Source organism: Musca vetustissima, unplaced genomic scaffold, assembly GCF_032173495.1.
Source record: "Musca vetustissima isolate MV318-11 ecotype Yass unplaced genomic scaffold, APGP_CSIRO_Mvet_v1 utg27300, whole genome shotgun sequence".
Classification (NCBI taxonomy): domain Eukaryota; kingdom Metazoa; phylum Arthropoda; class Insecta; order Diptera; family Muscidae; genus Musca; species Musca vetustissima.
In genome coordinates this window covers 1-27,625 of record NW_026887046.1, presented here as the reverse complement: position 1 = coordinate 27,625, position 27,625 = coordinate 1, and the positions used below count along the sequence as shown (strand labels likewise).

Here is a 27,625-nt window from a genome sequence, read left to right as displayed (position 1 = left end):
ACAAATCTATTTGGAACAAATTAAATGATTAACATTGCCAACCGCCAAATTTTTATTTTTTCTTTGATTTAAAAAAAAAAACATGGATCCGTTGAATATGGGCAACCCTGTACACCGGGCGTATTGATGTTGTCAAGACGTATACGAAACGATGCACAAAAATGTATGACAATTCCTATTGAAATTGCCCTTAAAAGTATACTCAAAAATGTGTTTGTTTCTATCGAACACCAGGACGTATTGTTGTTGTCATAACTTATACGGCACAAGGGACAATTTTAAAGTAACTTAATGTGTAACGATTTTAGACATTTGAAACAAATAATAGATTTTTTCGAATTAGATTATAGATTTTAAATTTCTTGGGAGAATATGAAGATATTTTGATATTAAGAAACTATCGAAATTGCCTTTGTTTGTCATCACTTTGTAATAGAATATTGCAAAGAGTATTGGGAAGATTTCTTTCCCATTTCTTTACAGAAAATTAAAAAAACCTATCAAAAAATGTATTAGAATTAAAAATAAAATTCCTTTCATTCAAAAACAAAACAAATTTAACTAAAAAAATTATTAAACACTAACTTAAATATTATTAAAATTATATTTTCACTTTTACTACGGGACTCACATTTTGTTTTCTCATAGTTTTCATTTTTTTTACTTTCTACTTTTTACTACAAACAGTCATTTATTTATAGCTTTAGGCTTTTCTTTTTATACAAAAACAAAAATCCTTTGTCTTTTGTTTTTCCTTTGTTTACAAAATTTCCTTTGAAAATTATTGCACATTTGTGTATATATTTGTTTTTGTGATTATTGTTGTTGTCGTTTGTAATGGTTGCGTTTCCATTTGCGGGTTTTCAATTTTTGCTATTTCCATTGGCCATAGTTACTATTGTGCTGCTGCATCAGTGAGGTTGGTATAAATTGGGTACCATTCCCAAAAAAGTAACCTCACAATTTCGATGGGTCGTAATTTTCCAAACGCCATTGTTGACGCAGCTGGCCACCATTACACTCTTCCATAACGATTTTATCACGTTTTTCATTAATCGCCAAACACTTGTCCGATGAGCCATGGCGGATTTGTTTTGTTTCATTGTTGAATGTCCAGAACTGGAAAAAGGGAAGAAAAAAGAGGAGGAGAGAAAAAAATTATTTAATTTTAAATTTAAATTGTGTGGTTAGGTTTACAAAAGAGGATTTCTTCAATTTTTGAGGTACACCATGGCGTATTGCTGTTGTCAAAACGTATACGCCACATTGTCCATAAATGATTTAATTTTTATTTCGATTTGCCTTTGAACAAGAAGACTGATTATGAAGAATTCTAAATCGTTGGAATAACCGCTATTGTTTCTTCGGGACTGATTTTTTTATTTAGAAAAATTTTAGTCCTGAAGGTCTTATCTTTTCTATAGAGACAGACTAGCAGTTCTCCAAAACCTATTTTCTCCATAGAAAATATATTAATATCCTGATAGATTTATTTAAAAAAACCAGTAAGGAGAGTAGTAAAGTCGGACTGGACCGACTTTATAATACCCTTCACCACTTTGGGTATATTCTACATATGTCTCCTAACAGACTCCGCCTTTTTGAAAGAACCTTGGCATCAAATTCAACGAACTTGAATAGAAGATCTTTATGCCTTTCTGGAACCTATGCTAAATTGAACCGATTTTCACGAAAGAAATATATGAGAGCTATATCTAAATCTGGAACAATATTCACGAAGCTTGTCGCACATTGTTCTACGCTATGCCAAAATTTCGTAAAAATCCAAAAATATATATGGACTTCGGTGCACTATTTACATAAAATCGGATGAAAATATATATGGGAGCTATATTTAAATCTGAACCGATTTCCACGAAACTTTCGTGCAAATCGAGTGAAATATAGGGAAATTGGTGCACCATTTACATAAAATCGGACGAAAATATATGCGGGAGCTATATCTAAATCTGGACCTATTTTCATGAAACTTAGCACACATCATTCTAGACTCAATTCAGTACGCTATGCCCAATTTCGTGTAAATCGGAGAATATAGAGGGTCTTTGGTGCACCATTTACATAAAATCGGACGAAAATATATATGGGACCTATATCTAAATCTGAACCGATTTCCACGAAACTTAGCACACATCATTCTAGACTCAATTCAGAACGCTATGCCAAATTTCGTGCAAATCGAAGAATATATAGGGTCTTTGGTGCACCATTTACAGACGAAAATATATATGGAGGCTATATATAAATCTGAACCGATTTCCACGAAACTTAGCACACATCATTCTAGACTCAATTCAGTACGCTATGCCAAATTTCGTGCAAATCGAGTGATATATAGGGACATTGGTGCACCATTTACATAAAATCGGACGAAAATATATGCGGGAGCTATATCTAAATCTGGACCTGTTTTCATGAAACTTAACACACATCATTCTAGACTCAATTCAGTACGCTATGCCAAATTTCATGCAAATCGAGTGATATATAGGGACATTGGTGCACTATTTACATAAAGTCGGACGAAAATATATATGGGAGCTATATCTAAATCTGAACCGATTTTCACAAAACTTTGCACACATCATTCTAGACTCAATTCAGTACGCTATGCCCAATTTCGTGCAAATCGAAGTATATATACAGGGACTTTGGTGCACATGAAATCGGACGAAACTATATATGGGAGCTATATCTAAACCTTGACCAATTTTCTCGAAACTTGGCAGACATCATTCTAGACTCAATTCAGTACGTGATGCCAAATTCCGTGCAAATCGAAGGATAAATAGGGACACTGGTGCACCATTTACATGAAGTCGGACGAAACTATATATGGGAGCTATATAGAAATCTGGACCGATTTTCTCGAAACTTGGCAGACATCATTCTAGGCTCAATTCAGTACGCTATGCCAAATTTCGTGCAAATAGAATGATATAGAGGGACTTTGGTGCCCCATTTACCTTAAATCGGATGAAAATATATATGGGAGCTATATCTAAATCTTAACCGATTTTTTTCAATTTCAACAGGGTTCGTCCTTGGGCCAAATAAGTGACTTGTGCCAAATTTCATCCAAATCGGATCATAAATGCGACCTGTACTTTGTTTACAATTTAACACCAACAGACGGACGAACGGACATGCATAAATCGACTTTGAAAGTGATTCTATGCATATTCTCAAAAGAAACCATGTGTCTATCTCGTATCCTTTTGCCTGTTACAAACATATGCACAAAGACATAATACTCTGTGGTGAAGGGTATAAAAAGAATTTCCTTTCAAAATAAACTCTCCATCGTTCTCCTATTCCTCCACCCCCATAATATCCCCATTCCTTTACATAAAATTGTGGCAACTAGAAATCTCTGTCTTTAATAACTTATTTCCTCTGACAATTATTGCCAAGCAAGCCACATCCTTCACACCATCCTTCCCCTTTGTTTTGTACATTTTTTTACATCCTGCCAAAGTGTAGCAAATATATTTACGCTCTCCCGCTGTTTCATACCCATATAAACTAATAATCTAAGGAGACAGAACAGCCTTGAGGAAATTTATTTTTAATATTTCTAATCATAATTCATACAACAACAACAACCACAGATAAACGAACACTTATGTGTGTGAGTCTACAGAGGAAATACAAGAGTGGGAACACGAGCTATCTATTGTCGGATGTCCTTGGGGTAGCATATAAAATGCACACGAAAGCAGACACACACACACATGCCCACTTAAGTGTTCAGGATCTATGTGTGCCCATGCAGAGATTTACAAGAATATGTTTGTTCAAACGTCTATTGTAATAGTCGACATTCATTATCCTTTTGCTTTAATGCGTTGCTTTGGAGTTCTCTTCTGGTGTTTTTTTCGTGTGGTTTATTGTTTTGCGATACAATGTTTGCCAGGTTAGATTAGGATGGGGTGATTAGAACAGGGAATAAATACCGAAATAGATAAGCTAACAATGATCAATGAAGTGCTCCTTGGCGTATGCGTGTTGTCGCAATGCATACGACACTGAGGACAAAATTAAAAATTTCAGACATTAAAAGCTAAGAAAGAATTAGGAAACCGAAAAAAAGATCGCAGGAATACGGTACATTTTTTGCATTGTTTTTTTTTCTGTAACAAAAATTCGCAGGACTGCTTTCTTTTTATAGAAGAAACTTCACAGACCCTCAGGAAAGATTTTTTGGTTAAGAAAAACATTTGCAGGACCCTAGGAATGTTTTTTATAGAACAAATTGTAGGACCCTAGAACTGGTCTGCTTTTCTAACGAAAAAAATGCGCAGAAACTAAATTGTGATTTTGTCTACCAAAAAAAATTAGCAGACCTTTAAGAATGTTTTTTTTTATAGAAAAAAGCGGACCCTTAGGACTGCCTTTTTTGAAAAATAAAAAATTCCCAGACCCTCAAAAATGTTTTTTTTTTCACTAAAAAAATCGCTGAACCCCGAGACTGCCTTTTTTCTATAGAACAAAAATTTGCAACAGATTTCCCATTGAAAAAATTCGCAAGACCTCTGGACTGCTTCGTTTTTATAATCGTAGGAAATAATTCGCAAAGAATGGTGGCGGATTAGTGCTGACGTTAAGTATACGTTCCCTCAATGTTAACTGTGAAAACTGAGGATTGCAAATTTTTCCCGTGAGAAAATGTGTTCCAGTTTCTCGAAATTATCACAGTCCCAAAGAACGACAGGCCTCAACATTTTCTGCAGAAAATAAATTGCAGAAAACCCGTAAGCAGCAAACTATTTATTTCTAATAAAAAAAAAAAAAAACAGTAGACCTCAGGGCTATTTTGAACATTTTGTAGGGCCACTGGACCAATTTTCTCCTATATCAAAAATGTAGCCAATCAGAAAAAAATTATTGATAAAAATTCGTTGAAAACCCGATCAGGATGAAAAATATCAAGCACACAATGGTAATTCGAAATGGAGAACATGAGGGCGGATAAGTACCGTCGTTACGTATACGCTCCTCAATAATAATTGAGGAAACCTTGTATTAAGGAGACTTTCTATTAAAAGAATCGAAGTACCTCAGGACCGTTTTTCCCATAGAAAAAAATCGTTGTATCTCAGTTCTGTTTTTTCATAAAAAAGTATTTTGGAGACCCTCAGATTATATGTTTTTATAAATCAAAAATCGATGGCTAGCAGACAAGAAAAGTTTCAGTTTTTAAACGTACTCAATGTTTTTCCTTATTGAGTGAATGGTGGCGGATAAGTGTTGTCGCTACGTAACTGTCCCAGAGTCTCACAGATCGCAATTTACTCGTATTTCTACAGAAAAAATCGCAGAATCACAGAAAAAAATCGTAAGGCAGCAGAACCACATTTTCCCAACAGAAAACATTGTATAGGCCTCAGATTTTTATTATTATTTTTTATTGGAGACATTTTGTAAGTCGTCAGGACAATTTTTTCCAATATCAACATTTTTGTAGGCCAACGGTACCATTTTTTCTATGAAAATATGGTGCAGACTGGGAAAGTATCAGTTCTTAAAGGTGCACAATGGTAATTTCTTATTAATAACATGGGTGCGGATTAGTGCTGTCGTTACGCATACGCTTCCTTAATTATAACAAGAATATATATTCATTTAAGATTCGTTCTATTAAAAAACAAAACCTATCGGCTTCGAATTTTGTTCTATGCCACTGAAGACTACTTTAGTCGTACATATCACAATTGTTTTCTACAGAAAAAAATCGTAAGGCAGCAGAACTACTTTTATGTTCAACAGAAACAATTTTTTAAGCCCCAAGACAATTTTTTTCTGTAGGTAGTTAACTGGACATTTTTTTAGACTTTGCCATCAATTTTGTAGGCTATCGGTACCATTTGTGTTGGCTGCTTTCTCAGGAAACATTTTTCTAAATCAACACATGTTCAATTTCTTATTGAGAACATGGGTGTGGATTAGTATACGCTCCCTTAGTGATAACAAAGGGAACTACGCTTTAAGGATTATTTATATTAAAATTTGTTCCCGGGGGCTTCTGGTTTTTTTTCTGGAAAATAGTACATAGAAGTTTTTCAAAACTGTCCCAGTCCGAAAAACAGCTGCAATATTCTTAGGCAGCAGACTTATGTATATAGAAACAATTTTGAAGGCCTCAGGATTTTTTTTTGCTTGACAAATTTTTGCAATGCACCTGGACAGATTTTTCCCATACTAACACTTTTGTAGGCCATAGTTATAATTTTTTCTATAGAATAAATTGTTTGCGTATTAGTGCTGTCGTTACGTATACGCACTCTCAATGATAATTGAGCAAATTACGAAATAAGGATTTTTCTATTGAAAAGCAGTCCCGGATGATTGTGAATTGTTGCTGTAAAACGGTATTCCATTTTCTCAAAACTATCCCAGTCCCAAAGTATCACAGATTGCAATATTTTCATTTTCAAAACTATTTTTTTACAATAGAAAAAATGTCGTAGGCCTCAGGACAATTTTTTTCTACAAGAAACACTTTGTGGTTCTCCAGGACCAAGGTTTTCTATAGCAAACATATTGTAGACCACCGGTGTCTTACTTTATCAAATGCTAATCGCTTAAAACAGTCTCAGTATCACAGATGGCAAAAATTTCTACAGAAAATAATTCACAGAAAAATACATTTCGTAGGCTTCAGGACAATTTTTTTCTACTCGAAAAATTTTAATTTTGTTCAAAGAAATAATTGTGTGGACTATTGAAAATGTTTTTCTTTGGACAAAATTTAATAGGCCTTTAGAAGATCTATAAAATTCGCTGGCCACCGTATAGCATGAGAAAATATCGTTTATTAAAAATGGTAATTTGTAGTTGAGAACATGGGTGGCGGATAAGTACAGTCGTTACGAATACGCTCCTCAATAATAATTGAGGAAACCTTGTATTAAAGAGACTTTCTACTAAAAAGTAGACCTGGAGGATTAGGATGCATGTTATCGATCAGATTATGCCATTTATTCCTATAGAAAAACAAATAGTTGGCCAATTGGAATATTTTTCCTTCATGAAAAAATTATTACTAATTTTTTTCGTTAACAAAATTTTGCAGGTCTTCAGGAATATTTTTTCTATAGAAAAAATTGTGGGCCATCCGCGATATTTCTTCCGGTTGATAACATCAAAATATCTGACGTTATTCTATAGCCTGGCTGAGAAAGTATTAGTTTTTAATGGCACACATTGGATAATATGGGGGCGTATAAGTACTGTCGTAACGTATACGCTCCCCAATAGCAACTGAGCAAGGAATATATTCCGAGTTATAAGGAAGTATTAGTTTTTATACCCTTCACCACACTGTGGTACAGGGTATTATGTCTTTGTGCATATGTTTGTAAGAGGCAAAAATAATTGAGATAGACCCATGGTTCCTTTTGAGAATATGCATAGAATCACTTTCTAAGTCGATTTATGCATGTCCGTCCGTCCGTCTGTCTGTCCATGTTAAATTATAAACAAATTACAGGTCGCATTTATGATCCGAATTGGATGAAATTTGGCACAGCCATTTGTTTGGCCCAAGGACGAACCCTGTTGAAATTGGGGAAAATTGGTTAAAATTTAGATATAGCTCCCATATATATTTTCGTCCGATTTAAAGTAAATGGTGCATCAAAGTCCCTATATATCTTTCGATTAGCGCGAAATTTGGCACAACGTACTAAATTAAGTCTAGAATGATATGTGCAAAGTTTCGTGAAAATCGGTTCAGATTTAGATATAGCTCCCATATATAGCTTCGCCCGATTTTAGGTAAATAGTCCACTAAAGTCCCTGGAAATCTTTGGATGTGCACGAAATTTGGCACAGCGTTATGAATAAGGTCTAGAATGATGTGTTTAAAGTTTCGTGAAAATCGTTTTAGATTTAGATATAGCTCCCATATATAGCTTCGCCCGATTTTAGGTAAATAGTCCACTAAAGACATTGGAAATATTTTGACTTGCACGAAATTTGGCACAGCGTTATGAATAATGTCTAGAATGATGTTTGCCAAGAAATTTGGCACAGCGTACTAAATTAAGTATAGAATGATGTGTGCAAAGTTTCGTGGGAATCGGTTCAGATTTAGATATAGCTCCCATATATAGCTTCGCCCGATTTTAGGTAAATAGTCCACTAATGTCCCTGGAAATCTTTTGAAGTGCACGAAATTTGCACAGCGTTATGAATAAGGTCTAGAATGATGTGTTTAAAGTTTCGTGATAGATATAGCTCCCATATAGCTCCCATATATTTAGATATAGCTCCCATATATAGCTTCGCCCGATTTTAGGTAAATAGTCCACTAAAGACATTGGAAATATTTTGACTTGCACGAAATTTGGCACAGCGTTATGAATAATGTCTAGAATGATGTTTGCCAAGAAATTTGGCACAGCGTACTAAATTAAGTATAGAATGATGTGTTCAAAGTTTCGTGAAAATCGGTTCAGATTTAGATATAGCTCCCATATATAGCTTCGCCCGATTTTAGGTAAATAGTCCACTAAAGTCCTTGGAAATCTTTTGATTTGCACGAATTTTGGCATAGTGTACTGAATTAAGTCTAGAATGACGTACTGATGTTATATAAATTAGTCTCTGGCAAGTTTCCCTGAAATCGGTTCAGATATAGATTTATAACAAAAACGCGTCGTCTGTTAGGATACATATGTCGGCCCGACTTTACTACTTTCCTTACTGGTTAAATGTACACCATGGAGAAAATGAGGGCGCAGACTATGGATAATATGAGAGCAACTAGGAAGCAGTATATTCCGAATTCTAGAGAAACTTGAATATGTCGTTTCTGTAGAAATATTTGCAGGCCTCTGACTCTGACGGGGACTGATTTTTCCGGTAGAAAAATATTGATTGTAATTTTTAATATCGGCAATCTTTTTCCTGAAAAACGTTCAGTTTGTAGAGCTATACAACGACAATTATTAATCGAGGACATTGAGACGAATAATTACTGTCGTTACGTATACGCACCCGAATCATAAACGAGTAAACAATATGTTCGGATGTTTCTCTATAGAAAACTTTCGTGTTTCTAAAGAGGTCTCTTACTACTGAAAATTACCTCTCCTCTACGACCTTCTTAGTTATAGGAATTAATGTCCTGTTCTTGTTTTTATTATTTTTTTAAATTATTTTTCGGTTCACATCACCCTAATATCCCTTTCGCCACAAAGTATTCTTATACCTGGAATACAACTATTGTAAATTGTTGTGTGTCTGTGTATGCGGTAGACGAGCAAAAAGGAAACCGCAAATATAGCTCTCTTGTACAACGACGACGACGACCAAAGTGTAGGATACCCCAAAATGAAACCAGAACATGAAGGATATTCTTCTGTTCTGGTGGTTTGCTGAGGTGGGTAATTATTTTGTTGTTGTTGTCGTATTTTTTGTTTCTTTTTGTTTGCCTTGCAATGTGGACCAGGACAGCAATTTTAATTTGTCATTTGAAACGATGAGTGGTGATACAATGATATTTTATACACAAACACAACTCAGTATTCTGTTTTACTCGTCCGCCACATCTTCATCTCCATTTCCACCTCTTTCTCTTAATAATTAATGTTTTTTTCAAAGACTTACTTCCGTTCGTTTGCTGTCTTTTTCACTTTTCGTTTTCCATTTTTTTTTCATTTCTGTTTTTTTTCGTAATTGTGGCATATTCTCCTTTTCATTGTTTATCTACCTCCATTGTAGCCCAAGCCCATTGTTTTGTCATGAGCAATACAAAATGTATATATCAGTAGATGTGTGTGTTTTAATGTCAGTTGCCATGGTTAAGAGAGAAGAAATATGGGAAAACAATTGAAAGGTTCTTTACAAACAAACGAAAAAAACCTCATGAAAAGATACCTTGTTGGAATATTACTGTAGATTTTTTAAGTTGCCATTAAAAACGAACAATAGGGGCTTAAAGTAAGTGGCGGATGTATAGGAAATTTGTGTGTGGCAATGTGACGATCCTTTAAGAGGATGGACTGCTGTACGTCGTTTGACTATAGAAATGTATTATTATCGGGTTTTGAATTACTGTACATAATAGCTGCATTTTCATGGAGGACATGGGGGCGTATAAGTAGTGTCAGTACTTATACGCAACCTGATTGAATTTTGAGAAATGATGAATGTACTGTTGCACTGCGAAGAAAAAAAAAACAGTCCTGAGAGTCTGTGATTTTTTTTCTATAGAAAACAAAACAGTCCTGAGGGTTTGCGAATTTTTTTCTATAGAAAAAAAGCAGTCCTAAGGGTCTGCGAATTTTTTTCTATAGAAAAAAAAGCAGAACTGAGGTCCTGCGAGACCAAGGACATATTTTACGAGCGCCTAGAAACAGCAACTGACCGTTGCCCTGGCCATGACATTAAAATTCTGCTAGGAGATTTTAATGCAAAAATCGGAAGAGAAAATATCTTTTGCCCCACCGTCGAAAAATTCAGCCTTCATGAAGAAACATCCGACAACGGCATGAGGTTGAGGTTGACTTCGCGGCAGCAAAAAACATGGTAGTTAGCAGCACCAGATTCAAGCATCTCGATATACACAAGGTCACCTCGATTTCTCCAGATCAAGAAGCGAGAAATCAAATTGATCATGTTGTGATAGACGGAAGGCATTCGTCAAGAATTTTAGACGTCCGATCGATACGAGGAGCGAATATCGATTCGGACCATTATCTTGTGGCAGCCAAGGTACGCACCCGACTTAATGTTGCAGCAAAGGTGCGATCGATTACAATACGGAAACTCGACGTCGAAAAGCTGCAAACACAACATGTAGCCGAGGCCTACTCCGCTCAACTTACCCATCTGCTTGAAGAAAACACTTCTTGTCCCGATAATAGTATAGAAGCACAATGGCAAAAAATTGCTCACTCCCTACAAACTGCAGCAAAAGGAACAATTGGGTACCAAAAACCACCACCAAGAAACCCATGTTACGATCAGGAGTGTCGTAATGCTACTGATGTGAAAAACGCAGCGTATAGGGCTACCCTGAAGACAGTAGCAACACGTAACGTGATGGAGAATTATCGGGAGAAAAGGAGAGAGGAGAAACGTGTTTTCAGAAACAGGAAGAAAGAACAAGAAAAACGTGAGCGTGAGCAAATCGAAATGTACAGGAGTCAGAATGAAGTCCGGAAATTTTACCAACGAGTAAAACACCAAATCGAAGGCTTTGGTGCAGGCATATCCTCCTGTAGAGATGAAGAAGGAAACCTAGTGACAGATACAGACAGGGTGTTGAGGATCCGGAAGGAGCATTTCGAAAAGCTTCTAGTATCAAATAGTGGCGATGAAGAAGATACCCCAGAACCAATAAGAGATGATGGTATAGAGTGTATACCACGTAGCCAAGATGAGGTCATAAAAGCAATTAATCGGCTCAAGAACAACAAAGCAGCAGGAGCCGATGGGTTACCAGCCGAACTATTCAAGACTGGTGGCCAGATGCTGGTCAGGAGCATGCACCAGCTGATTAGCAAAATTTGGCTAGATGAATGCATGCCCAATGGTTGGAACCTCCCGTGCACAAAAAAGGAGACAGGACGATATGTGCCAACTATAGAGGAATTAGTCTCCTTCCCATCGCATATAAAGTGCTATCAAGTGTGCTGTGTGTACGATTGAAGCCAATGGCCAATGACATCATCGGACCATACCAATGCGGCTTCAGACCTGGCAAATCCACCATTGACCAGATTTTCACCCTGCGCCAAATCCTGAAAAAGACCCACGAAAAACACATCGACACATACCACCTATTTGTCGACTATAAAGTCGCATTCGACAGCCCTATCCGTTCAGAGGTGTTTAAAGCCATGTCTGCGTTCGGCATTCCTGGAAAATTAATACTATGCAGGATAACTTTAAGTGGCACAAGGTCAGCAGTTAAAGTAGGAAAGCACCTATCGGAGCCCTTCAATACCGAACGAGGATTCAGACAAGGTGACATTTTGTCGTGTGATCTTTTTAACATCCTACTGGAAAAGGTCATACGAGACGCAAAGGTGAACAGAAATGGCACTCTGTACACCAAACAACACATGTTACTCGCCTACGCCGATGACATCGATATAATTGGTCGAACATTGCGAGCGGTAACAGCCACCTTTGAACAAATTAAAAAGGAGTCTGCAAAGTGGGTCTGGCAGTAAACGGCGAGAAGACCAAGCTGATGGTATCAACGCGCAAGACGTCCAGTAGACTCGGACCAACTGTGGAACGTGAGAACTACAGCTTCGAGGTAGTTAAAGACTTTATATACCTTGGTACCGCCATAAATAAAACGAATGACATCAGTTTTAAAATTCGGAGAAGGATTGTGATGGCCAACAGATGCTACTATGGTCTAAGTAAGCAGTTTAGAAACAAGGCCACCTCCCGCCAGACCAAACTCACACATTACAAGACGCTGATACTACCCGTGCTATTATATGGTTCAGAAGCATGGGTACTTGCGCAAGCAGATGAGGCAGCTCTTGGGGTGTTTGAGAGAAAAATTCTCCGAAAGAGCTACGGGCCGATCTGCGTCGACGGTGAATATCGGCGTCGAATGCACCACGAGCTTTACAATTTATACGAGGACATCGACATAGTCAGTCGTATTGAGCTGCTTAGATGGAAAGACCAAGTAGAAAATAACATCTTGGAACGTGGTCTTCCAAATTGGTGGATTTGCACACAAGACCGACGCGCTTGGAAATCTGTTTTAAGCTCGGTTTATGGAACAACCGTTCTGTAGCAAGCCACCTAAGTAAGGTCCTGCGATTTTTTTTTTTTTATAGAAAAAAAGTAGAACTGAGGATCAGTGAATTTTAAAGGGTATTTTTTCTCACTTTAATTTGTTGGCCCCTGGTTGCGTATGAGTATTGACATAATGTATACGCCACCTTGGAACATTTGTCTTTTTATGTCTGTATCTATCTTTCCGGCATTCTTTTCTTTTCTGTCGCAATAAATTACCAACATTCTTAACATTCGTAACAATGTGACCGTTAATGTGACAGGGAAAAGAAAAATCACAATCATCCACATCGTCATCATCATCATTATTATTATCATTATAATGAAATGTCTTGTTCTTTATTAATATGGCCACGTCCGGTAAAATATCAAGAAGGTAAAAGAAAGATATAAACCTTGGTGGCTGGTATCTTGTGGCTCTTGTAAAGTAATATTTAATCGTGCGAAAAAAGAAGAGAAGAACAAAAAACGAAATTGTATTCTTGCTTACCTGATTTCCTTTGGAGCCATGGCAAGGATACAGCATAACATCATGTCCAGCATAATCAAGACAGGCTTCATCACGGCGAATTTCACCTGCCTTACTCAGCATCCAGTACTGCAATAATGTGAGTGTGTGTGTTTGTGCGAGAGTGTTTCAAAATTCATCCAACCATATGAAGAATGGTTAACCACCACACGTAGAAGATTTTAGGATAGGTTTAGGACGCGATGCAGCATATGGAAGACGTTGACGGGGGGTTTTATAAATGGTTTTTAGTTTATATGATAAAGCACCAGCAGCAGATATGCAAAAGGTTGGAAATTGCCACAAAGTTATTGCCATATGTTAGGCACACGCACACACACATAGTTTATATTGCATACATCCAGGCATCATAGTTGGCGATGGTTGGTAGTAACAGGATTTTGTTGTTGTTGCATACATTTTTAGTGGTTCAGGCGAAAAAATTTAATAGAAACGTAAAATGAAATAGAAAGAAAACATTATTAATAAAAGTGTCATGGTATGTGTGCGAGAGTTGAAATGAATGTGCATGGGTGTCAGTGACTGTAGAGAATGCAATTTATTTTTTTCCTTGGTTATTTTTATTTAAGGCAAATATTTTTCCCAACAACAGCAAATGTATTTAGAGTGCACAGTAAATTCAAATAAGTACAAAATAATTGTTGAGATATTTTTTTTATTATTATTTCATTGCATATTTTTATGCGTAGAACAAAATTTTTAAAAATATAGTCTTTGGTATATTAAAAACAATTTACTATGGAAATTCTTTTACAATTGCAAAATAATATGAAAAATATTTTAATATATAAAAATATTATATTCTTATTATCAAAAATAAAAAAGAAACTCAGGACGTATTAGTATTGACGTTACTAATACGGTGTTACTGAGGAACTTGAGGGCGTGTTAGTATTGACGTTATTAATACGGCGTTACTAGGTCACTTCAGGGCGTATTAGTATTGACGTTACTAAATCGCTCATTCCGAACCATTTTGATATACAAATGTAAACCTGAGCGGGAATAAGTCTTTCTGTTTCAAAAAAGAAACAGTCCCAAGATATTGAAAATATTTTTCGTTTTGGGGGAAAAAAATTTGCATTAGAGAACTAGGGTTCTTTATTTAAACCACATTTTTGGAAAAAATCTCTTCTGGAGCAATGAAAACTTTATGCTATGGAAAAATTCCACATCTCGAGAACTATGAACTGTGGAAAATATCTGTCCTGGAGCAATGCGAAAAAGTCACAAGTTATTGAAATTTTTTTTCGTTTTGGGAAAAAAAATTAGTATTAGAGAACTAGGGTTATTTTTTTAAAGAAAATTTTTGGGAAAAATATCTTCTGCAGCAATGAAAACTTTATGCTATGGAAAAATTCCACTTCACGAAAACTGAGCAGTTTTTTTCTGTGGAAAATATCTGTCCTGTAGCAATGCAAGTTTTATTTAACAAAAATATAAAACAATCTTGAGGCGTATTAGTATTGATTCGGCATTACTTAGGAACCTCTGGACATATTAGTATTGACATTACTAATACGCTACAGATTCCTTATTACATACAGTAATCGCCTGAGCGGGAATAAGAAATCAGTGTTCAATAACCGCATTTTTTTTAATGAGAAAAATTATTCCGGGAATTGTTTCAATTAAAATAAAAATACTAATTCTCGAGAACAACGAAAAGTTTTTATAAAAATATATCATGGGTTAATACGATTTTTTTTCAATGGAAGAAATGTCAAATCTTAAGAACATGCGACTTTTCTATGGAAAAAACATATTTCGGAAATCTTGTAAAAATGCACAACTCCGGAACTAAGAATTTCCTTTTTCAGCCATAAATGACTTTGATATCTTCTTTAAAAAATCGGTTCATAAAGATTATGTGGTATAAAAATCATAATGCTACATTTCTATTAATAAAGCCGTAAGGGAACTTTTGGGCGTATTATCATTGTCGTTACTTATACGTCGTTACTTATACGATATAGACAGCTGTGATTTGTCTGTGAAAAAATCTGAATTATATTATAAGGTAAAATGTTAGTTCTTGAGTTCTGCGAATTTGATTCTAGGCTAATAAATCATTCTGTAATTTTTTGAGAGGCCTTGAGGACTCCGTTTTATTTTACAAAACAAAAATATGTTCCCTTCGGAGCGTATTAGTGTTGTTGCTACTTATACGCCTCCGAATCTTTATCATGAAAATAAAAATTATACAACCAGGAATACATTCTTTAGTTTTAGACTAAATGTCCAAGAGCCACATTTTTTTCCTTTGGAAAAATCCTTCTATGTTTTCCATGTTTTTTTTTCAACAGAACGGCAAATTATTTATTTGGGGAAAGTATGTCTTTGAACACTCAGAACTTAATTCATTGTAAAATTTCAGTTCCCAAGATGCGAATTTTCAAATTTTTTTCTAGGAAAAAGATTTTGATTTTTGTTTCTATGAAAAATTCAAAGGTTCTCCTAACTATTTTTTATTAGAAGTAAATTTTATGTCCCTCACAACTGAGTTTTTTCTTTAAAAGAAATTCGTTTACCATCAGATTTGGCATTTTTCATTTTATTATGTATTGTGTTCATGGGTCTTCGGGTCGTATAACTATTATCACAATGTATACGTCTCAGTGACCCTTATTATTTATTTAATAATATATTTTATCTAGCGAAAAAAATAGTGTTTAGGATAGGCTTTGGAGATTAATATTGTCCATAGAAAAAAACCACCGATCCTCCTGTTTATTTTTTATAGAAATAAATTCGTTGTCCCTCACCTCAGTGTTTTTTTCTACAGAAAAGTTCTTCGCAGTTCCTTTACACTATTATTTTTTCTGTAGAACAAAATTCGCCGGTTCTTAAGACTGATTTTTGTTTAGAAACAATTGCTTGCCATTTTTAACCTGTTTAAATAATAATTTGCTCATGGGTCTTTGGGTTGTATAACTATTATCACAATGTATACGCCCCTGTCACCTTTATTAATTATTTAAGCATCTATTTTTATCTATGGAATTAAATCAGTGCTTATGGTTGGCCTTCGGGAATAATTTTGTCTATTGAAAAAAATGGCACGTTTTTCTGAATAATTTTTCATAGAAAAAATCGTTATCTTCTCTATGTTTTCTTCTAAGAAAAAAAAACTTCGCAGTCCATCTACACTAGATTTTTTTCTGTAAAATAAAAGTATCATGCTCTCCAAGAAATAGATAGAAGATAGAAAAAAATGGTTGGCCAGCAGGAACGCCGTAATTTATGTATAAAAAATACATTGTTCATTGATCTCCGGGCCGTATAACTATTATCACAATGTATACGTCTCATTGACCCTTATTATTTATTTAAGCATCTACTTTATATATAGAATAAAATCAGTGCTTAGGGCTGGCCTTCGGGAGTAATTTTGACTATAGAAAAAATTCAAAGGTTCTCCTGACTAATTTTTCATAGAAAAAATCGTTATCTCTGACCTCTGTGTTTTTTTTTTACAGAAAAGTTTTTCGCATTCCCTTTACACTATTCTCTTTTCGGTAAAATAAAAGTCGCATGTCTTCTAGGAAATAGAGAGAAGATATAGATACAAATGGTTGACCAGCAGGATTGCCGTTATTTTTGTATAAGAAATATATTGTCCATAAGGCTCCGGGTCGTATAACTATTATCACAATGTATACGCCTAAGTAAAACTTTTTATTTATTTAATTACCTATTTTGTCAGAGTATTTTTTTCTAGAAAGAAAAAAATTGCAGGACCACAGATCTACTTTTTTCTTTGAAAAAAAAAAAATCGCAGGACCTCATTTCTGTTTTTTTAAGAGAAAAAAATTGACAGGACCTCAGTTCTGTTTTATTCCACAAAAAAAAGTCGCAGGGCATCATGTCCGCTTTTTTTTTTCAATAGAAAAAATTCACAGGAACTCAGTTCTGCATTTCTTCGATGGAATAAAAGTCGCAGACCTTCATGACAGATTTTTCCTGTAGAAAAAAATTGTTCGACCTCAGAACTGCTTTTTTGTATCTAAAAAATCGCAGATCTACAGGACTGGTTTTTTAGAGTAAAAACTCACATGCCCTTATTTCCGCTTTTTTCTATGGAAAAAATAACGCAGAATTCTCAGTTCTGTTGGCTTTTCTATAAAAATATTTAATTTTATTCCTGGTTCTCTGGGTCGTATGACTATTGTCCCAACGTATACGCCTCAATTGCCCTTTTTATTTATTTATGAGCCAAAACTTGTGTGTGTGTGTAAATATCTCATTAAACAAATAATTTTTGCAAAAAAATAATAAAAATAAATTCCATATTTTTTGTTCGTGTTGCTGCAATTGCCATAAAATTGTCAATTATTTGGTATATTTTTATACCACAATATATATATATATGTTTGTACATATTTCCAATTTAATTGGCAATTGTTAATATTATACTGGTGCACCATAAATATTAGCTGGTTGGTCATAATCACAATTTAACAGTAATTTTATAATAAATATACTTAATATAGAATGGCAAATATTTGCAAATATGATAATAATATAAATATAGATATGTATGTATGTAAATAGCCACAAACTCCGTTAAAAATTAGATATAGATAGCAACGATGATTGTATATTGCCAAAAAAAGTGTACTTATCATCACAAAAACCAAACCAAAAAACTACAAGCGTGATGTTCAGTTTGCATTAGCTGTAGAGAGAAAAAATCCAGTTGCATTTGGTGAAAAAATTGCACAGGTGAAAACGAATCTACTTGTGAGGTCATAATGCAGCAGGTGAATTTATTCCGGCTACTAGGAAATAATTCCTAACAATATTTTATGCGAAATGAGAGTGTGGTTGTTTTAATTATTCTTATTCTCTTTTTGCATTTTTTCCAAAGCTAATTAGCCGGCATCAGCGATGAGCTGGCTATACCATTCTGAAATGCTTTCCCCAACAACACACCCCTACCCAGCACCCATTATGACACCATCAGTTTCACAAAATACCTTAATAAATGATGCTGGCAAATAAAATTCATAGCGTAAGCTAATTAGTATACGTCTACATAGCCGTCCAATACAAATCGAAACATAAAACGAAACATTTAACAGCAATGTAAAATGCGAAATTTACGAAAAGGTCATCAGCGCAATGCAAAAAGGGGGATTCGCTCGCAAGGTAAATGGATTTGAATTGGTAGCGTTTTTGGTGAATAGCATTGGAATACTTTCAAAAAGGTAATAATGTTACAGGTAGGTGGATAGATGGCTGGGTGGCACAATGATACTCTCGAAAATTCAAGGACTTCTCAATTAAAAGCATTTGTGTATATAGTTGTTGTTGTTGTACAAACAAATGTAAATATAAATGGATATTGTTGCTGTACATTTTCAGTCAATTTTTCGGGGGAAATGTTGTAGAAAAAGTAGAAAGTGTTAAGTGGCTGTGAGAAAATGTGGAGGGGAAGGGTTGTAAGAAGAGTTTATATTCAAGGCGATGAAGAATAATTGTTCGGGGAACTATTTGAAGCGTTTAAAATCGACATTTAAATTGAAAGTATTTAAATTTAAATTGCTTTTCAATAAAGAAAAATTCACCTGGTGTTTGTACTCATTCACATATTTGGGACGTATAAGTATGGTGAGCACGTATACGCCACCACCATCATTTAAATGTATTGACTTGAAGATTATATCTCACATTTAGAGTTAAATGTTGTGGAAAATTTTTTAGTATCAACTGAAATAATGAGGAAGAATTATAGTTTATATTCAGGATGGAGAATAATAATGGATCGCTGAACTATTTAACATCAAAAATTAACATAAAACGGACATTCGGGCGTATAAGTATGGCGAAAATATACAGTATTTTTCGGTTAATTGGACCTACGGTTAATTGGATTCCACGCTTAATTGAACCACATGATGGGGCAAAAAATATTTCATAGGAAAATACATGTAAATTTTCTCGGATAATTAAACCCTGTTTCTCGGATAATTAAACCCTGTTTTCTCGGATAATTAAAACCTGTCATCAAAAATAAATTTCTTTTACTTTTCACCGGTTAATTGCTTAATAATAAATGAAAAATAATCTGCCATTTTTTGCATACATATTTGACATAATTTGTGAAAAAGACTAAGTGGGACCTCCACTAATTCAAAACATATGTTTATTGCTAAGGAAAAACTGCGAGAAAGCTTAATTTGTATTTGACATTGAAGTTCAAATTATACGTGATTACTGTAATTGAACAAACTATTCAATTAAGCGGGTTCGGATAATTGGTTTCTCGGTGAATTGAACTAAAATTTGTGCACATTTTTATGTGCAATTAACCGAAAAATACTGTATTGATTTTTAAATAAGTTCTCCAATTTTCAACTAATCAACTGTAGAAAATGTCAAGTACCTGTGAACAAAGAATAGTTTATATCCCACATGACAAATAATAACTGGTCATTATTCATAATTGAAATATTTAAAATCAATAATCACTATAAAAAATATAAATTTATTCCCACAAGAATTTATTTTATTCTTAACACGAATTTATTCCCAGAAATTCATTGTATACGTATTAACGACAGGTATACGCTCAAGTTTTAATGTATTGAATTAAAAGTGATAATTGTTTTAGGGGCGTATTAGGGTATAGATTCCAAAGTAAATTCTTATAATTTTTCCGATGTAGAAATATGAGGGAAAAATATACGTCAACCTCATGAAATTATTTACAATTACATAAAATTTTATAAAAAAATATGACAATTTTTCTACAATTAAATATTTGTAGCCTCTAAGAAAATAAAACGTGTAAATAAATATATTTCGCTTAGTACATTAGGTCGTATAAGTATTGCCACAATTAATACGCCACCCCTTTCCTGTTAAGATTCCAGTGAATGCTTGACAATTCGACTTAATTAGGAAAAACTTTACTAATTTTTCTCAAATATAATGTGACGTGTTATTTTAGCTAAATATATTTTTGTTTTGAAATTTCAAATATAACACACCTAGAACTTAGGTTTCCAGAGCAATACAAATGTTGCCAGAGTACTTTACGTTCTGAAACACTATGCCACATTGGACAAAACATATACGTATAGTATGGAAGAATTTGATTTTAAAACAACTGAGAATTTGCTTTTAAAAGAATTGCTTCTGAAGTGAAGATAAATGTCAAAAATGGATAAATTTGAATTTTAATTCGCTGATACAATTTCGCATTAACTTCCATATAAATGCAAATTATTAACATACGACGTTTGTAAAGCCAAATGCCTGATAAGCCCCTTAACCAACGGGGTAACTGACTTTTCTTTCTTTGCTAAAATTTTAGGCACGAATCGAAGTAGAACCAGTAAGGAAAGTAGTAAAGTCGGACTGGGCCGATTATATGAAACCCTTCAACACTTTGGGTATATTCTACATATAATCCTAACAGACGACGCGTTTTTGTTATATATCTATATCTGAACCCATTTCGGGGAAACTTGTCAGAGATTAATTTATATTACATCAGTACCTTGTGTCAATAGGCCTAGCTATAAATATTTTCACGAAGCTTAGCAACACCATTCTAGACTGAATTCTGTACCGTATACCAAAATTGGCGCACCAATTACATAAAATCGGACGAAAATATATATTGGAGCTATATCTAAATCTGAACCGATTTTCACGAAACTTAGCACACGACATTTTAGTCTTAATTCAGTACACTATGACAAATTTCCTGCAAATCGAATGATTTTCAGAGACTTTGGTGCACCAATTACTTAAAATCGGATGAAAATACATATGGGAGCTATATCTAAATCTGAACCGATTTTCAAGAAACTTAACACACATCGTTCTAGAAGTTATTCATTACGCTGTGCCAAATTTCGTGCAAATCGAAGGATATATAGGTACATTGGTGCGTCATTTGCCTTAAATCGGACGAATATATATGCAATATATATGGGAGCTATATCTAAATCTGAACCGATTCCTTCCAATTTCAATAGGGTTCGTCCTTGGGCCAAACAAATGAGCTGTGCCAAATTTCATCCAATTGGGATCATAAATGCGACCTGTACTTTGTTTACAATTTAACACCAACAGAAGGACGGACATGCATAAATCGACTCAGAAAGTGATTCTATGCATATTCTCAAAAGGAACCATAGGTCTATCTCGATTATTTTTGTCTGTTACAAACATATGCACAAAGTCATAATACCCTGTACCACAGTGTGGTGAAGGGTATACAAATTAAAAAATTAACAAGGAACCGAATATATTTACGGGGTAGCAATTTTTTTCAAACAAAGTATGATTTCAAAATATTTTCTCATGGTACGTGGGGCGTATAACTATTGCCGGCACTAATACGACCATGTGAACTAAATGATATAATCTCAATACAGTGTGTTATGTTTCAGCCATTTGCGCTGATGTTTAGTGGAAAAAATCTATCAGCCTAAAATTCGGAAATTGTTTTAATTAGAAAAGAAAAAGGCTATTGTATTCAGAGTATTGTTAAAAATAGCAAAGTGTGTCACTTACAAATACCTCACCATTCCTGGAAAAATAACTACTCTTATGGAAGGGAGCTTTTTCGATATAGAGCAACAAAAACTAGATCTTTAGCAAGAGAAATATTTTTTCAAGGGCATATTATGATATGATATAATAAATAATATCTTTAGCTAAAAATGAAACTTCCCGTCTTAATAATTTTTCTTAAGATTATGCTTCGATTTTTATTAAGAAAGTGAGAATTCAAATAGTGCGTTAGTGTGTTTTGTTAACGTCATACTGTATACGCCACTTATTATCAAGTAGAAAATATAATTTTGAACTTAGAGGACACCAGATCAATGGAAATAATACTTATGTTCTTGAAGATATCTACCTTACACTGATTCTTTTAACTCAATAACCTTACAATTATAATAAACAAACTCTCAGTCGTCAACATAATGAATTTAAATATCAAAAAAAGTTGTTCTCTATTTGTTGTAAAGGCGTATAATTATTGTCGAAACGTATCCGCCATTTGATCATTTTGTTCTCTCAGTTCGATAAGGCGTATACTTATTGTCATAACCTATTCGGCAGTAGGGTCAATAGAACAAATGGTGATTTATTTTATTATGGTTCAACTCTTTGAAACTGCACTTCTAATCTCTACACAACACATTTTGCCAATAAAAACATTAACAATTTTACTAACACACTTTCGATGTAGAATTTTTCTAAGTCTTCTAAAGGAAGAATATCTTCATTACTTTGCCCAAAGAAATGGAATCTATCTAAATTTTTTGAATGTATTAAATGCCTGAAATGTAAAAATGTTCTGTAAAAACATTCTTTATATAGAAATTTAACATTTCTTTCTCACTGTCCTTTGGTGCGTATGATTATCGTCATAATGTATACGACAACATGACTGTATCTGTAGTACTAAGCATTTTATTTAATTGTTGTCCAAGGGAAGAAGAACCTCCGAAGGAAATAGAATATCTAGGGCCATGACATTTTCGATTCTAACACAAATTCCCTAAAGTATACTATTAAAAAATTATATTTGAGCTAAGAAACTACCCAAAAGGAGATACAAACAATGATTTATGACAAGCTAAAATGAATTTAAATGAACTATAGAGCAGGATATGTTTTTTTGTTTGTATGTCTACAACGCTTCTTCTAAATAAATAAGATCTTTCTGCATCTTCTGAAGGTATTAAGTGCATGAAAAGGTACACTTTCTATAAAAAATTTACTTCGATTTTTTACATAGAAATTTGATACTTCTTTCTCACAGTCCTCTGGTGCGTATGATTATCGTCATAATGTATACGCCAACATGGCTGTAGTCGAATAACTTGTACATCCTAATATGCTAAATTTAAACAAGTGTATCTGTGGTACTAAGCATTTCCTTTAATTGTTGTCCAAGGGAAAAAGTATCTCCGAAGGAATAGAATGTCTAGGGTCATTGCCATAAGATATACATACTTGACATTTTCGATTCTCACACAAATCCCCTAAAGTATACTAATAAAAAAATGATATTTGAGCTAAATAACTGTCTTAAAGGAGATATGAGCAATGATTTATGACAAGCTAAAATGAATTTCAATGAACTACAACAGGATATTTTTTATATGGCATTTCTCCATACGCCAAAAAGTAATGTTGTTAAGTAAATGTTAGGAATGAATTTCTATTAAAAAAAAATCTAAAATTTGATGCCAGTGATTTGTTATGAGTTTTTTGTTATTCCAAAGCCAACATTATTATGTGGTATTTTCCAAAGCCAAACAAATTTTTTTGTTTAATTTTTATTTCATTTATTTTTCATAAAGCGTGGAGGTGGTGGTGTTATCAGGTTACCATTAAACCCAAAAATATCAAAACTATAATTAAAGAAAATCAATCATAAAGCAATTTTATTTAAAATGAAAAGAAATTAATAAAGTGAAAAATAATTGTGGTGTTTTTTTTCGAATAGCCCAATATCCAAAATGTTTGCAAATTAATTCAAAACTGAAAATATATAAATAACAAAAAGAAACAGTACCTGATTTCCACCCTGACCGTGACATTTGTAAGGATCAACGGCACCTTGCATGTCGTCCGGTTTGGCGGCTGAATCGAGACACATATCGGTTTCGATATTGGCAATCTGTAATTGATTTGTTTGGTAGGATGGTTGTTATAAAAAAAATATATATTTCTTTTTATTGAACTAGAAGATTTCAATGGCTATAAAAAAGTTGGGTTTAAGTGGTATTAGATGTGGAGTTTAGAGAAATCATAATTTATTTTTTTTTTTGCTTTTATTTTAAACTAATAACTACATTTTTATTTGGGGGTACATGGGGACGTATGATTAGCGCCACAATGTATACGCCAAGGGGTTCACTAAGAAAATAGTTTATCTTGTCCAGCAGGAAAAAATTCGATATTTTTCTATAGAAAAAATTCAATAGGTTTTCCTAGTTCCCCGTAGAGACAGTTTACTATTTTTTTTTTTTGATAGAAAAAATAAATTAATTTTATTTTTGTAGTCCAAAAGTATGCTTTAATTTTTTAATTTTCAAAATAATAACTAGATTGTAAATTAGGTGTACATGGGGACGTATGATTAGCGTCACCATGTATACGCCAAGGGGTTCACTGAGAAAAATGTTTCTCTTGGCCAGCAGGAAAAACTTGTTATTTTTCTATAGAAAAAAATGAATTTTTCCTTAGTGAACCCCTTGGCGTATACATGGTAGAGACAGTTTACTATTTTTTTCTGATAGAAAAAATAAATTAATTTTAATTTTTTTTTTAGCCCAAAAGTATGCTTTAATTTTTAATTATTATTTTTTAAATCATATTTCAGATTCCATATCTAATACCACTTAAATCTTGAGAGAAAGAGAAAATAATAATAAAAAAATATAGAGTAAAACAAAGGCATCATCAACATGCGTTTAGGCAAAAATTGCTGTTTTTTGGGGGACTGGGGTCGAGCAGGGCAGGGCAGGGACAGTGGAAAATGTAACGACACCATATATATATGCAACCCATAACCATTAGATTCGTTTTTATTGTCGTTTGTTATTATTTTTTGTTGTGGCTTGTGTTGGAATTTGTTTAGAGAGAAATATTCAAATGCGGATTTTTGTGGTTGGTTTTTTGGACAATTTTTTTTTTTGGTTTTTGTTGTTTCTGATTTTGAACGGAGCTTGTGGCGGTCGCTGATTTTGTTCGTGTGTGGTCGTTGTTAACAAACCTGATTTCCTCCTTGATTGTGACAGGGATACAAGCCAACGGGCTTCTTCAAATCCTTTTTGCGTGCCGGTGAATCCAAACATGTGCGACCGCCAGCACCTAAATTTCTTATCTGTGAGGGTATTTGTTTGTAGATGAATTTTTGTTGTTGTTTTGTGTTGGGGATAATAAAATAAAAGTTAATATTTTAAAATAAATTTTAAATGGAATTTTGTTATAAAGGTTAAATTGGAGGTTGATGTTAGCAAAATTTGTTAGTTTTTAAAAAAAAGCCTTTTGAAAATGCTAATCAAACCAACTCAGATGTCATTCTGACCCATAAGTTGTCAGAGGGTTTTGAGTATGTGTTTCTGGTTTGTAAATTTTTCTTTTTTATTTATAATTGTGTTAGTTTAATATTTTTACGGGGTCAAGAAGGGGTTAGTTTGAGTTTTCTTGTTTTTTTTTTCAAAAGACAGGCGGGTCATTTTAGTATTTAGCTTCTTCCTTTTTTTGGCAAGCAGCAAGTTTTTAGCATTTTGAAACAAAATCACAAGTTTTGTTTTAGGTTTTTTGGTAATTTACTTACCTCGCCATAGGCTACCGATTCACCGGGTATGAAAAGTTCAGGATAGACATTGTCCAGATACCATTTAAAACTTTTGCAACCCAAACGTTCTCTGCAAGAAAAAAAGATAAATGGAACAAGAGAGTCAGACAGGTATAATAATGGGAAATATGATGATGATGCACACACAAAATGCAATACATGTATTTTGAACAAGGCAACTAAAAGTATGCTATAGTTTTGTGATGATTATATATTAGAGTGGAACGTATGAAAATGAAAGTAAAAAATAAGAAACCAGTGAGGAAAGTAGTAAAGTCGGACTGAGCCGACTATATGATACCCTTCACCACTTTGGGTATATTCTACATATGTATCCGAAAAGACGTCGGTGCACTGTTTAACATGTAATCTCAATCAGACACCCATTGATTATAAAATAACTAGCAAAGTACCCGCTACTTCGTATGCGGAAAGGGAATAAAAAAATATTTCTTATGGAAATCGTGAATACCGTATAATTAGTTGTACTATAGTTCTGAATTCCACCTCTATTCCTACAATTTTCTTCCACCATAGTTCAAATTGTTCCAAATTTAGTGGTTTTCGTACTCATAAGTACAAATTTCCAAATGTACCTCAATCCTTCTTTCAGATAGTCCAAATTTAAGAATTTCAGCTCTGAGTGAAACCATTCCGCACTTTTCGTACCCATAACCAAACCAATCTCAATATTCCAAACCTGCTTTCAATCGTAAGTCCAAATTTAAGAATTTCAGCTCTATCTGTTCACTAAACTGTACCATGTTTGGTACCATTCTGTACTTTTCCTACACTCCCAGAGTAACCTAAGTTGCAACATTCAGGATTCGAGTTCTACCCGTTCTCCAAAATCCAAATTGTACCAAATTTTTTGGTTGTCGTACCCAAAGTACAAATTTCCAAAAATACCTCAGTCATGCACTCCAATAACAACCTTAGGTCCACATTTAAAGATTCCATCTCTATTCGTTCACCAACATCCAAATTGTACCATTTATTATTTTTCGTAGACGTAAGTATGAGTTTCTAAAACTGCCTCAATTTCCCACTAAAACAGTAATTTTATTCATTAATTTCAGGATAACAGCACTATCTCTTCACATAGATCCAAATTGTACCATATTTAGTACTTTTCGTACTCATGAATTCGAATTTCCAACATTCCAACATTCCAAATTTCAGAATTCAGAATTTTTTTTAAAAAGGGTACCATATTTGGTATATTTTAGTACTTTTCGTATCCTTCTACTTTACGAATTTCCAATACTTCTTACTAAACCCACACCCCCCACAGTTATCCTAAAACCAAGTTTCAGAATTCTAACTCTATCGGTTCATCCACAATTCAATTTGTACCAAATTTAGTACACTGTAGTACAAATTTCCAAAACTTCCTACTTAACCCAAACCTACACTCCACAGTGATCCTAATCCCAAGTTTCCGAATTCCAACGCTATCGGTTCACTCACAATCCAAATTGTACCAAATTTAGTACACAGTAGTATGAATTTCCAAAACCTCCAACCCTACAACCCCACAGTGACCCTAAATCCAAGTTTCATGATTACAACTCTATCGGTTCACTCACAATTCAAATTGTACCAAATTTAGTACACAGTAGTACGAATTTCCAAAACCTCCAACTTACCCTAACCCTACAACCCCACAGTGACCCTAAATCCAAGTTTCAGCATTACAAATCTATCGGTTCACTCACAATTCAATTTGTACCAAATTTAGTACACTGTAGTACGAATTTCCGAAACTTCCTACAGACCCCAATCCTACACCCCCACAGTGATCCTATATCCAAGTTTCAGGATTCCAACTCTATCGGTTCACCTTCAATTCAAATTGTACAAAATTTAGTACATAGTAGTACCAATTTCAAAAACTTCCTACATACCCCAATCCTACACCCTCACCGTGATCCTAAATCCGAGTTTCAGGATTC

The 27,625-nt window shown here is 34.0% G+C and overlaps 1 protein-coding gene across 1 annotated transcript; it reads right to left on the bottom strand.

Annotated features, from left to right (window-relative positions):
- Positions 1-853: 853 nt before the first annotated feature.
- Positions 854-25,740, bottom strand: LOC133334537 (putative polypeptide N-acetylgalactosaminyltransferase 9; the record flags this gene model as incomplete). The annotated part of the gene is made up of 4 exons (XM_061542852.1): positions 854-1,119; positions 13,289-13,396; positions 23,880-23,984; positions 25,650-25,740. Coding segments are annotated over 4 exons (466 nt in total), but the record flags the coding sequence as incomplete, so codon positions are not given.
- Between the last annotated feature and the right edge of the window lie 1,885 nt (positions 25,741-27,625).